The 11,668-nt window shown below is 57.0% G+C and overlaps 2 protein-coding genes across 3 annotated transcripts; one reads left to right on the forward strand and one right to left on the reverse strand.

The window, feature by feature from the left end:
• The first annotated feature begins 1,312 nt into the window (after window positions 1-1,312).
• Window positions 1,313-8,249, forward strand: Syvn1 (synoviolin 1). 2 transcript variants are annotated; one of them, XM_090347408.1, is made up of 16 exons: window positions 1,313-1,410; window positions 2,175-2,323; window positions 2,519-2,611; window positions 2,702-2,854; window positions 2,957-3,005; window positions 3,351-3,454; window positions 4,333-4,459; window positions 4,538-4,637; window positions 4,728-4,793; window positions 4,872-4,988; window positions 5,069-5,232; window positions 5,511-5,639; window positions 5,726-5,875; window positions 5,962-6,148; window positions 6,807-6,961; window positions 7,042-8,249. In XM_090347408.1, the coding sequence occupies exons 2-16, from the start codon at window positions 2,192-2,194 to the stop codon at window positions 7,146-7,148; spliced, it is 1,833 nt and encodes a 610-aa protein (XP_090203534.1). In that variant the 5' UTR covers window positions 1,313-1,410; window positions 2,175-2,191; the 3' UTR covers window positions 7,149-8,249. The 2 variants fall into 2 exon arrangements, with proteins under 2 accessions (XP_090203534.1, XP_090203533.1); XM_090347407.1 differs by lacking the exon at window positions 1,313-1,410 and having other exon boundaries at window positions 2,177-2,323; window positions 5,729-5,875.
• A 998-nt stretch (window positions 8,250-9,247) lies between these two features.
• On the reverse strand, window positions 9,248-11,632 carry Mrpl49 (mitochondrial ribosomal protein L49). The gene is made up of 4 exons (XM_090347405.1): window positions 11,494-11,632; window positions 10,797-10,947; window positions 9,580-9,704; window positions 9,248-9,475 (listed from the first exon to the last, which is right to left on the reverse strand). The coding sequence occupies exons 1-4, from the start codon at window positions 11,572-11,574 to the stop codon at window positions 9,329-9,331; spliced, it is 504 nt and encodes a 167-aa protein (XP_090203531.1). The 5' UTR covers window positions 11,575-11,632; the 3' UTR covers window positions 9,248-9,328.
• Between the last annotated feature and the right edge of the window lie 36 nt (window positions 11,633-11,668).

Below are 11,668 nucleotides of genomic sequence, written 5' to 3' on the forward strand. Positions count from 1 at the left end.
CAGCCTTAACAAGTGTTACACATATAGATAAAGCAAAGCGAGTTAGATGAAGATACTTATTCCTAATAAGGGGTTATACATAAGCAGAGCAAACTAGATGGGGATATTAAGCTCTAACGTAAGCAGAGCACACTATACAAGGAAACATTAAGGGACAACCAGGACCCCAATTATCTTGGGGACACACGAGCTTCCTTGGGCCCAACAACCCATCCCATAGTCGCAATCCAAACAGTGTCCTCTATAACTTCTAGAGTTCTCAGAAAGCCCCGCATCTACTATTAACTTCTATCAAGATGCCAAGATAGCGCTACTGAGCTCCAGCCAGTATCCTTATTTCAGTAAGACAAGACAAATACAAGGCACAACCTGGTGCATTCGCTCCACCCTGTTGAAGGACTGAGCTGACGGCCAATCAGATTCAGAATGAAACAGCCTGCAATCTCAGGACCAAGTCTTGGTGCCAAGACTGTGGCCAAGAAATACGCCAGACGCTATAGTAAAAACACTAAGCAGAGTAGAAGGTGGGCGCGTCGCCGCTGCCAGTTCAATCCACTTGAAACGAAACAAGAGTAGGAATTAACGTGCTGCCCTCTTCCGCGTCCTGGCACTTCTGCCCGCCTCTCCTTCTCGCAGCTCCGCGAACTCTGGCCGAGGCGGGGTCGGTATCTCCAGCCCAAGGCCTGCGCTTTCACAGCCCGGCCCGCACCTGGGCCTAAGCGACGTAGCCTACCGCCCCTAGCAACCACTCACCTGCTCTTCCCTTTCTATTGGCCAGAAATTTCCCTTTCCTTTTCCTATTGGTCCGCGTAACTTTACTGTAGCCAATCCGTGGCAGCCACGGGCCCCACTCCCACACACGGGGGGCGGGGGAAGAGGAGCTTCCGTTTTCTGGATCCGGTGTCTCCCCGAGAGCACCTCGCGTGTCAGGCTCCGGAGAGGATCGCTGAGACATTTTCCTCGGAGCCTGCTGTAAAGTCTGTCCCTGGCACACGCTCCCCTCCGGGTGGCACGGCCCACGGGACACCCGCCTTCCCGGAGCCCGAGTGCAGGCGGGGTAGGGGCCACTCCGGGCGGGGACCGTGCCATCTGCGAGGCGCACGGAGGGGTCCCGGCGCTGCCTCGTCGCCCTCTCCCGTCCCAGTCTCCCGTCGCGTGTCTTGTCCAGCCCCTCTCCGTGGACACGGACGCCTGAAACGGCGTTAAGACGGCTGTCTCCGGCACCCCGTGGGCCGCGCCGGGCGAGCTCTGAGGACGGCTGCACTTGGTACGGCCCACGCCGCGCCCCGCGCCGCCGGAAGTGAGGTGTCTTACCCCGAACTTCCGGTTCGCAGGGGGTGGGGAGTGTTGTTAACCGGAGCGGCTGCCGCAGTCGCGGGGATTAAGCGGGCTCGCGGCGCTGGGCTCCTGGTGAGTGAGGCCAAGTCCGGCCCTGGCTGGGGTTCGGGTCGGGACCAGGACCTTCCCTTTGGGGCGATCCGAGCCGGAGCACCCCCTTAGCCGCGCCGCCTGCGCCCGGCCTGTCAGATGGCCGTGGACTCCGGCGCCGGCGCGGCCGCACTCCCGGAGGCCCAGCCCCGCCTGCCACTCTCGCAACTCCCGGCGCTCACAGGTGCGCGGCTGCGAGGGCGACCCGGGGCCCTCAGTCCCGCCCCTGCACCCCGTCGATCGGCCGTTCCCCCCCCCCCCCCGAGCTGACACTGCCTCGGGGCTTGGGGGGACGTCAGGGTTCCAGGCTGACGTCCCCCAACCCGCTCCCGAGAGGCGCGCGTCCGCGCCGACCCCCGGGCACACCTGTCACGGAGGAGGCTGCGCCCCTGGGCGCCTTGGCTTCTCCCGGCCTCGGCCAGGCGTTCCCGCCTCTCACTGCAGCTCTTTCACTCGGTGTTCAGCGTAGGCACCCCCCTTCCTTCTCCACTCCCCCCCCCCCCGGCCCAGTATTGCTTTTTGTTTTCGCCTCCCTAGAGGATCGCTTTGGCAGGGCAGCCTGAAGAGTCCTAGATTGAAACAGGACGGATCCAGGCTCCATGCCTTGAGATCTCGGGGACCCTCTGAACCTCAGTTTCTGGCTCTGATGGTTGCGAGTCTCCTCTTGTCGCTGTGTCAGGCACTGTGTTAACTTTGCGATCATTCCATACATTTTCTTTTCCGGCTCCCCCCCATCCCCCTTGCAGGTCTGCGGGCCAGGGCAATGTTCCGCACCGCAGTGATGATGGCGGCCAGCCTGGCGCTGACCGGAGCAGTGGTGGCACATGCCTACTACCTCAAACACCAGTTCTACCCCACTGTGGTGTACTTGACCAAGTCCAGCCCCAGCATGGCAGTGAGTTCAGGGCTCAGGGAGGGAGGATCGCCCTGGGAGGGAAGGAGGAGTCTGCCTGGGGCAGAGGCGGGGCTACACTTCTGGTAAGTAAGAGAGGGGTAGCCCCTAACTGCCTAACTTTTGAATGAACTGATGAGGAATTGGGGAGCAGAAAACAGAAAATGACCTCAAACCATAGCCGTTCTCCATTCCTAGGTTCTGTATATACAGGCCTTCGTCCTTGTCTTCCTCTTGGGCAAGGTGATGGGCAAAGTGTTCTTTGGGCAGCTGAGGGCAGCAGAGATGGAGGTAAGGTGTCAGTGGTGGGCTCCTAAGGGAGGGGCTGGGGACTGAGCAAGCAGAATGTCTAGATTCTTCATCTTTCCATGCCCACCCCAGCACCTTCTGGAGCGTTCTTGGTATGCCGTCACTGAGACCTGTCTGGCCTTCACTGTTTTTCGGGATGACTTCAGCCCCCGCTTTGTTGCACTCTTCACTCTTCTCCTCTTTCTCAAATGTTTCCACTGGCTGGCAGAGGACCGTGTGGACTTTGTGAGTTGGGAGTGGCAGGCTTGGGAGCGTGTGACTGGGTTGGGGATGGAAGGTGAGCCTTGCCTCCCTGACAGAGGGCCCCCTCTTTCTGCTCTGCTGCAGATGGAACGAAGCCCCAATATCTCCTGGCTCTTTCACTGCCGCATCGTTTGTGAGTGAGGCTCATGGAGGGCAGGGGACATAGCTGGAAGGAGAGATACCATGGGTCGTCACTAGTCCAGGGTCTTTACCCCAGGGCCAGGATGCCCCTCAGCCCACACCTGTTCCGGAAATATAATTTAGGAAGTTAATTTGCATAGTTTCTTGCTTGGTGCACTCAGCTGTCTGGAGGCTCAGCTCTTTGCCTCCAGGGGCTGCCCTGATGACCTAACCTGGGCAAAACGAGAGTTTCCAGAGGGTTGAATCCAGTGGAGTGTGCCCACCTGCCTAGTTGGTGATGCCACAGCCATGGTGGACTTGAGGTTGGCTGTTTTAGGCTGACTCTACTCCTCCACAGCTCTTATGTTCCTCCTGGGCATCCTGGACTTCCTCTTCGTCAGCCATGCCTATCACAGCATCCTGACCCGGGGGGCCTCTGTGCAGCTGGTGTTTGGCTTTGAGGTAAAAGCGACTTGGAGGGTTGGGTGGGGGCAAGCCTGAGGCAGCCCTGCCAGGGCCTTGGGTGACCCAACAAATGAGACTGGGCATATGCTGTGTGGTCATCCCTCCGCTGGCCGCCATGGAACAGTGGTCATTCAGACATGGCTCCTGGGTGATAGGTGACTGACTCTGGGAAACCCTGACTTGGTTCAGGACATCTTGCTGGAAGCTGGCATCAGAGCAAGCTCTGGATGGCATGACTGCTAGGGACGTCATGTCCCAGACCAGAGGGAGTGTGTTCAGTGACGGTTCACATTTGCAGAGGGCTGATGTATGTCAGGTCTTGTGCCGAACTCCTGACCTGGTGTGTTTTTGTTTTTGCCAGTCCCAGGCTTGAGCTCAGGGTCTGAGCACTGTCCCTGGGCTTTCTCAAGGTTAGTGCTTTTATCACTTGAGCCAAAGATTATGGCTTTTTTTTTTTTTTTTTTAATGGGTTAAGGAGGCTTGAACTTGGCCTGAGCTCTGTCCCTGAGCTCTGGAGCCAAGCCCCACTTCCCATTTTCTAGAGGTTAATTGGAGATGAGAGTCTCAGGGTCTTTTGTGCCTGGCTGGCTTTGAATCTTGATCCTCAGATCTTAGCCTCCTGCCTAGCTAGAATTATAGGTGTGAGCCACCACGCCTAGCACCCAGCTCTGCCCCTAGCTTTTTATCTATGTATGAGGTACCAAGGAATCAAACCTAGGTCTTCGTGCATCACTTTACCACTAGGCCAAACTCCTGGCCCATCCTGACCTGATTGTCTTAATTAGCAAGACATGGCTATAAATGGGCAGTAGTTCTGCAGCGAAAGCAGAGGGGGGCTGGGGGCCGGTGGTCATGGCCCCCTCGTGTCCTCCCAGTATGCCATCCTGATGACCATGGTGCTTACCATCTTCGTCAAGTACGTGTTGCACTCTGTGGACCTCCAGAGCGAGAACCCCTGGGATAACAAGGCGGTGTATATGCTCTACACAGAGCTCTTCACAGGTGAGGGGGCTCTCCCTCCACCCCCCACCCCTTCCATCCCACCCTGCCCGCAGGCCCCTGACCGGCTGCTCTGTTCAGGCTTCATCAAGGTTCTGTTGTACATGGCCTTCATGACCATCATGATCAAGGTACACACCTTCCCGCTCTTCGCCATCCGGCCCATGTACCTGGCCATGAGGTGAGTCCCGCCCTGGCCCTCCCCTCCCCTCCCCTCTCCTGCGTCTTCTCTGTTTCCCTGCGCTCGCTCATGCACTGGCTGGCCTTTCAGGCAGTTCAAGAAAGCTGTGACAGACGCCATCATGTCTCGCCGAGCGATCCGCAACATGAACACCCTGTAAGTGAGCTTGTCCTGGCGGCTCTCTCAGCCCTGCGCCAGCTCTGCCCCTGACTTGTGCCCCGCCACCCGAACCAGGTACCCCGATGCCACCCCTGAGGAACTCCAGGCAGTGGACAACGTCTGCATTATCTGCCGAGAAGAGATGGTGACTGGTGCCAAGAGACTGCCCTGCAACCACATTTTCCACACCAGGTGGGGGCAGCCCTGGGGAGCCTGCACACCTGCCCTGGCCCCTCGGGACCTGCTGACCACTGCCTCGTCTTGACTCCCAGCTGCCTGCGCTCCTGGTTCCAGAGGCAGCAGACCTGCCCTACCTGCCGAATGGATGTCCTGCGGGCATCACTGCCAGCCCAGTCACCACCACCCCCTGAGCCTGCGGACCAGGGGCCGCCCCCTGCTCCCCACCCCCCACCACTCCTGCCCCAGCCCCCTAACTGTGAGTGTTTCTTCATTTAGCTCTCTACCATGCCACTGGGGAATGGGTCCTGGGCTGGGTATAGAAGATGTTGGATAATCAAGTCTTTGCCCTCCTCAAGCTCAGTCTGCACAGGCGGGGTTAAAACATGAGAAGTAAATACGTGCAGTTGCCGAGGCCCAGAGTGAGCTCCAAGCCCTACAGGAGCAGAGGCTAAAGCTGTTGGTAGCTTAACCTCCTGCCTGGAAGTAGGGTCTACTCAGTTCACCCTATCTCACCACCCTCCGTTCTCTCCCCAGTCCCCCAGGGCCTCCTGCCTCCTTTTCCTCCAGGCATGTTCCCACTGTGGCCACCCATGGGCCCCTTTCCACCTGTTCCACCTCCCCCAAACTCAGGCGAGGCTGTGGCCCCTCCATCCACCAGTGCAGGTAAGCCTTTGGGGAACTTAAGTAGCTGGGGGGGTGGTGGCAGGGGTGAAGGCAGACCCCACAGCACACCAACTTCTGTTCTTCAGCAGCCCTTCCTCGGCCCGGTGGAGCGACAACAATCCCAGCTCCTGGCTCTGCCCCTGCCCCTGGCTCTGCCCCCGCCCCGGAAGCTGGCCCCACCCCTGGTTTCCCCTTCCCTCCTCCCTGGATGGGTATGCCCCTGCCTCCACCCTTCGGTAAGTTGGGCCACTCTGGGATGTATTTGGAGGTAAAGTATGAGTTGGGCCCTGGCAGCCCAGACTCAGTGTTCACCTTTCTCCAGCCTTCCCGCCAATGCCTGTGCCCCCCGCGGGCTTTGCTGGGCTGACCCCAGAGGAGCTTCGAGCTCTGGAGGGCCATGAGCGGCAGCACCTAGAAGCCCGGCTGCAGAGTCTGCGCAACATCCACACGCTACTGGATGCCGCCATGCTGCAGATCAATCAGTACCTCACTGTGCTGGCCTCCCTGGGGTGCGTCTGCATGGGAAAATGGGGTGGCACTGCCAAGAACCATCTCCAGCAACCATAATTACTGACACCTACTGACTCACACCACCTACCTACAGGCACATCTAGGCTCATCTTGGCAGCTGAGTGCTGTTGATTAGGACTCTGACTGGGGCTGTTAGGTTTTTCCAAACTCTTGGTTTTTCCTTGATCTGACTTTGTTGCTCTGACTCCTAACATCCTCGGGTTGCTGGGCTCATCCCTGTACTCAGGAAGACAGGCTGGCTGGGCCCCAGTGCCAGTCACTTGCTCTGTGGCCTCCTTCACCTTACTGACTGCTACAGGAGTCCTACTTCCTAGACCTAGGTGGCACCCGACAGGGCTGCAAAGGCCTAGAGGGACACTGAAGACTGTGGTGGGAGTGCTGATGTCCCCAGGGGGAGGCTACAGGATAGCAGGGCCCCTCTGTCTGCAGTCCCAGGCTGCAAGAGATTTGTAATCCAGTGCTGACAGTCGCTTGGCTCGTGGATTGGCCTTGTCTGGACTGTTCCACACCTATGTTCACACGTGCTCACTGGGGCCACGAGGTACAGTCTTGAGAGTCTTGAGCTGTCCTGCCGGGCGCACAGGGATAGAATCCTCCATCTGCTCCAGCCAGTGTGCCCTTGTCCTCTCTTACCAGGCCCCCCAGGCCAGCCACTGTCAACCCCACTGAAGAGACGGCCTCAACAGTGGTTACTGCTGCTGCTGCATCCTCTGCCAGCAACCCCAGTGCTGAGCCCACCCCCCTACCCCCAGGAGCCTCCCCACCAGCCTCTGAAATGGAAAAGCCTCCAGGTAGGTGTGACCAGCGTCCGAGAGGGTGGGCTAGTGGGCTGCGGCCTTCTGTGAGCTCCGTTCCTGACTTCTGTCCCCAGCTCCTGAGACACTGGCTGCTGAGGAGCTGCCGGAGGATGGAGAGCCTGACGCTGCCGAGCTCCGCCGGCGCCGCCTGCAAAAACTGGAGGCCCCAGTGGCCCACTGACACTGCCCCGGTCCTGGCCCTGTCCCCGCTCTCTTGAGCAACCCTCGCTGGAACACGTCCTGCCACCAAGTGCCAGCTCCCTTTCTGTCTGCACCAGGGAGTAGTAACCCCAGCTCTGAGGAAGAAGTGGGGGCGCCCCTAAGCCTAGTGGAAAGAGGTTGGCCTCCTGGCTAAGAACTGGAGCCCTCGGAGCTCCAGGAGGCCGTGGGGGTGTTGGGCAGTTCCAGCCTTCCCCTCTACTCTTCTGCCCTGGTCTGCTGGGGCTGGGAAGGCAAAAGGCTTGGCCTCTGAGAAGCCCTCTCTCCACCACTCCCCTTTTGGGAAGAGGGGCAGCCCCCTGGGCCCTTGTGTGTAAGGGGGTCACGCTGCGTACTGAACAGTATTAGCTCCCATTTCCAAGTGTGGACCCCAGAGGGGCTGGAGGCAGGGCAGGAGCTAGCCCCTGGCCCCCCCAGCCAAGAGTGGTACCCATCCTTTTCTCACCCATCTCCCCAGAAGCCCCTTTGTGATGGTGGCTGTGTCCCCTGCACCCTGTGGCATTTCCATGTCTTACTGGCAACCACACAACTCAGGGAAAGGAGTGCCTGGGGGTGGGGAGCAGGCGGGCAGCACCGAGGGACCCCGCTCCACCCCTCACCCAGGCCCCCTTTCCCTGCAGCTTCTCAGCTGACACAGTCTCACCCAGCAGCCACTGCCCAGCCACGTGGGCTGAGGGCCAGTGCGCTGCTCCTTAACCACTGCGACCCCTAGAATTCAAGGAAGATCACTCCTGACCTGCAGAGCTCCGCTCCAGCTCAGGGTTGAAACTGCTTCCTGACCTAGTGGCTTTTGGCTTAAATTTTGTCTTTAGAATTTGAATGCTTGACCCCAGGAAGGAGGTACCAGAGTGGGGTTCCTGCTCTCTACAGTCAGCTCACAACAGGCTCTGCGCCAGGCAGAGACCACAGGCGCCAAGGCCTGCCCAGCTGTCTTTCTTCCCCTCGGTTTTGTGTTACAAGAGTTGCTGGAGACAGTTTCAGATGATTATTTAATTTGTAAATATTGTACAAATTTTAATAGCTTAAATTGTATATACGGCCAAATAAAAACTTGCATTAACGACTGGTGGGGCTTGTGTTTAGGATACAGGCCAGGCTCTTCCTTGCCTGCGCTGCCGACTCCACAACGGCCTGAATCTTCAGGAGGGAGGACAGTGCTGTGAATCAACAGCTAGGAAGTCTTTACATATAGGGAAATGAGCCCTAGAGAGCTTCAGCACCCTCCACCTTGGGTCAGAGATAAGTAGGGTAGCCAGGAGCCAACACCATAGCCTGTCTGATGGAGTAGGAGTGGAAACTTGGGGCTTAGTCCCCTGTAGCTGTGAAGGTGGGACAAATGTGAAGGTTAGTTGGTGTGAAGAGAGAAGGATGGACGGCAGGACTGTAAAGGACCTGCACCTTCACCCTCCTACCTGCAAACCCCAGTGCAGCTTTGAGTCCAGGTCAGGGGACTAAGAAGAGGCGTTGGGCTGTGTTGAGCAGCACCAGGTGCTTCCTCGTGGCTAGGTGAGCCAATCCAAATCATTTAACTTGTGACTCGAAACCTGATCAGGCCAACTCTGGTTTGGAATGGAGCAGGACTAGGACTGGGTCTCCTACCTCTTCAAGGGCTGACATGATATTTGGTTCTTCCTTTTCTCCAACACTGCTTTTGGAAGTTCAGATGCTCCTCAGGTCCCTGTTTCCACAGTTTCTACCAAGCCAAGTCTGACATGGAGCAAGAGCTGGGAGAGACCCCAGTGAGCGCCAGAGGGCTCGAGGGTGTGTGTGCAGTGAGTCAAACCTGAGAACCCTCCAAAACAGGGCTGGACAACTGCTCCACCAGAAGACAGCCCCGAGAGCTAAACCAAAGGAGGCCGAAGAAACGAGCCACAAGGAGTGGAGGGACAGCAGCTAATGACCCCCCCCCCCCGCCCGCAGCGAGCTTGAGAATGGTTATTTCTGTTGTGCCACTGGACCCTTGTATGAAGAAGTCTGACCTGACACCTAAAGCCCTTTAGCCTCCTCTGTCCAGCTGAGCCCTTAGCCCTGGCCTTCGAATCCTGTCCCACAAGGCTCCAATGTCCAATTCCCTCCTCCTGAGGTCCCCTGGCCTCCCACTCCCCCACGGGGGACACAGCCACACAGGCTGCTCAGTGGGATTCAGAAGCCCTTCTCAAGAAGCCAGGCTTTAAGTTGTTCATCAAAATAGCCCTTGACTCGCAGAGTACCCGTCACCTCATTAACCTGAGTGACTGGCTTCTTCCCCAGTAGTGGGCTCAAAAAATCCTCCACGTCCTTCTGCAGAGCCTGAGGAAAGACAACAAGTCTGGTTTAGTCAATAATCCTTTCCACAGCCTCCCATCCCTTAGCTCCCAGTCAGAACCAGACTAGCCCAGCTCCCACTGGCTTACCCAGATATCCCCTTCCACCTTCCGGATCACAGTCATCTGGCGATTGCCATGTGTGATGTCCCTGTAGACAGGGATGTTATGCATCCGGGAGCGCCGCACTAAGTAGGGCAGGTTGGGCGGGGGGTCTGTGACAGGGAACAACAGTGATGAGCCAACTTATTCTAGACTCCGTCTCACTTGGCCAAGGTCATTCCCCTCAAAATTCCCTCTGCATCCAACTGGACCAGCCACCCTGACTTAGTAAGGGTAACTCTTCTTTGAGTTACCATGGTACCTTCAAGGTCCTACGAAGTGACTGGGTAGATACTCAAGAAAAAAAAAATGGAGGGGCTGGGAATGTGGCTTAGTGGGGGAGTGCTTGTCTAGCATGCATGAAACCCTGGGTTTGATTCCTCAGTACCACATAAACAGAGCCAGAAGTGGCACTGTGGCTCAAGTGCCAGAATGCCAGCCTTGAAAAAAGAAGCTCAGGGACAGGGCCGAGTCCCTGAGTTAAACCCCAGGAGTGGTAAAACAATACTAATATAATAATAAATATATAAAAATAAATTTTAAAAAAATGGAGTCATGTCAGGTGCTGGTGGCTCAGTTATAAGCCTAGCTACTCTGGAGCTTAAATATGGAGAACATGGTTTGAAGTTAGGCAACTCCCATCTCTACCTAATCATCCAAAAGCCAGTAGCCTGTAATCCTAGCTACTCAAGAGGCTGAGGTCTGAAGTTCAAAGTTCAAAGCCAGTCTGGAGAGGATAATCTGTGAGACTCTTATCGCCAATTAACCACCAGAAAACCACAAGTGGCAGTTATAGCTCAAAGTGGTAGAGCACTAGCCTTGAGCTGAATTGCTCAGGGACAGCACCCAGGCCCCAGAGTTCAAGTATATTGACAGACCAAAAAAAAAAAGGGGGGGGGGCTAGGAGTTTGGCCTAGTAGTAAGAGTGTTTGCCTAGCATGCAAGAAGACCCGGGTTTGATTCCTGGGTACCATATACATAGAAAAAGCTGGAAGTGATGCTGTGGCTCAAGTGGCAGAGTGCTAGTCTTGAGAAAAGCTCAAAGACAGCGCTCAGGCCCTGAGTTTAAGCCCCAGGCTGGCAAAAAAAAAAAAAAAAAAAAAAAAAAAATCTCAATATGAGTACAGGATCCATTGGAGACTCTAAAGATGAAGTGGGGGACAGGCTGAAAACTTCAAACTATCCCCATGACCCAGCTTGCTTACCTCTGGGAGGCTGCCAGCCACTAGGTGTGGGATACTGTTCATGCCTTGGTGGCTTTGGGATGCTGGTAGGGGGTAAGAGGCGCTCCACGAACCGATACTCATCTGTAGACTCCACAAAGCTGGGGTAGACAGGAGGACCCTGGGTCTGGCTCTGAGACAAAATAACCATCTCTTGATTAGTTTATCCATTGCAAAAATAGACGAGGGAGGGGCCGGCAGTTTGGCCGAGTGGTAGAGGGCTTTGCCTAGCATGCACGAAGACCTGGGTTTGATTCCTCGGTACCACACACACAGAAAAAGCTGGGAATGGTGCTGTGGCTCAAGCGGTAGAGCTCTAGCCTTGAGAAAGTCCAAGGGCAGCGCTGAGGCCTTGAGCTCAAGGCATCAAGTCAGGCACACACACACACACCCCCCCAGCATGGCGCTTTCCAATGTGTTCTCTGAACATTCTAACGAAGCTTTCTAGCGCTGGATTCGGCCCCTCACCCACTCAGGCACAGGTCACGCGTGCCGACCCGCGCAGGCGGTCCTGCCTCGGCGCTGTCACCAGGCGGCCGCCTTCCCTCCTACTCTAGTGGGCGCTACTCTCGGGATGAGTGCGCCGGTCAGGTAGGAAAACGAAGCCCCCGCACCCCGAAGAAAGTACGTGGATTGAGGACCTGAAACCCCCGCCGCCACCAGCTCTGAGCCTCCTCACCAGCTGCCGTAGTCCGCGGTCTCGCTGGTCGCCGGCTCGCCTCCAGACCCACAGCACACACCTGACCGTGGCCGCCGCCATCTTGCACCGGCCCCGCCTTAGGCTAACTTCCGGTGCACCCTACGGGATTGGTCCCACCCTGCCTGTCCGATTGGTCCCACCCCGCCGGTGGGCG

The sequence above is a fragment of the Megascapheus bottae genome, chromosome 16 (assembly GCF_031878675.1).
Source record: "Megascapheus bottae isolate mThoBot1 chromosome 16, mThoBot2.hap1, whole genome shotgun sequence".
NCBI classification, from domain to species: Eukaryota; Metazoa; Chordata; class Mammalia; order Rodentia; family Geomyidae; genus Megascapheus; species Megascapheus bottae.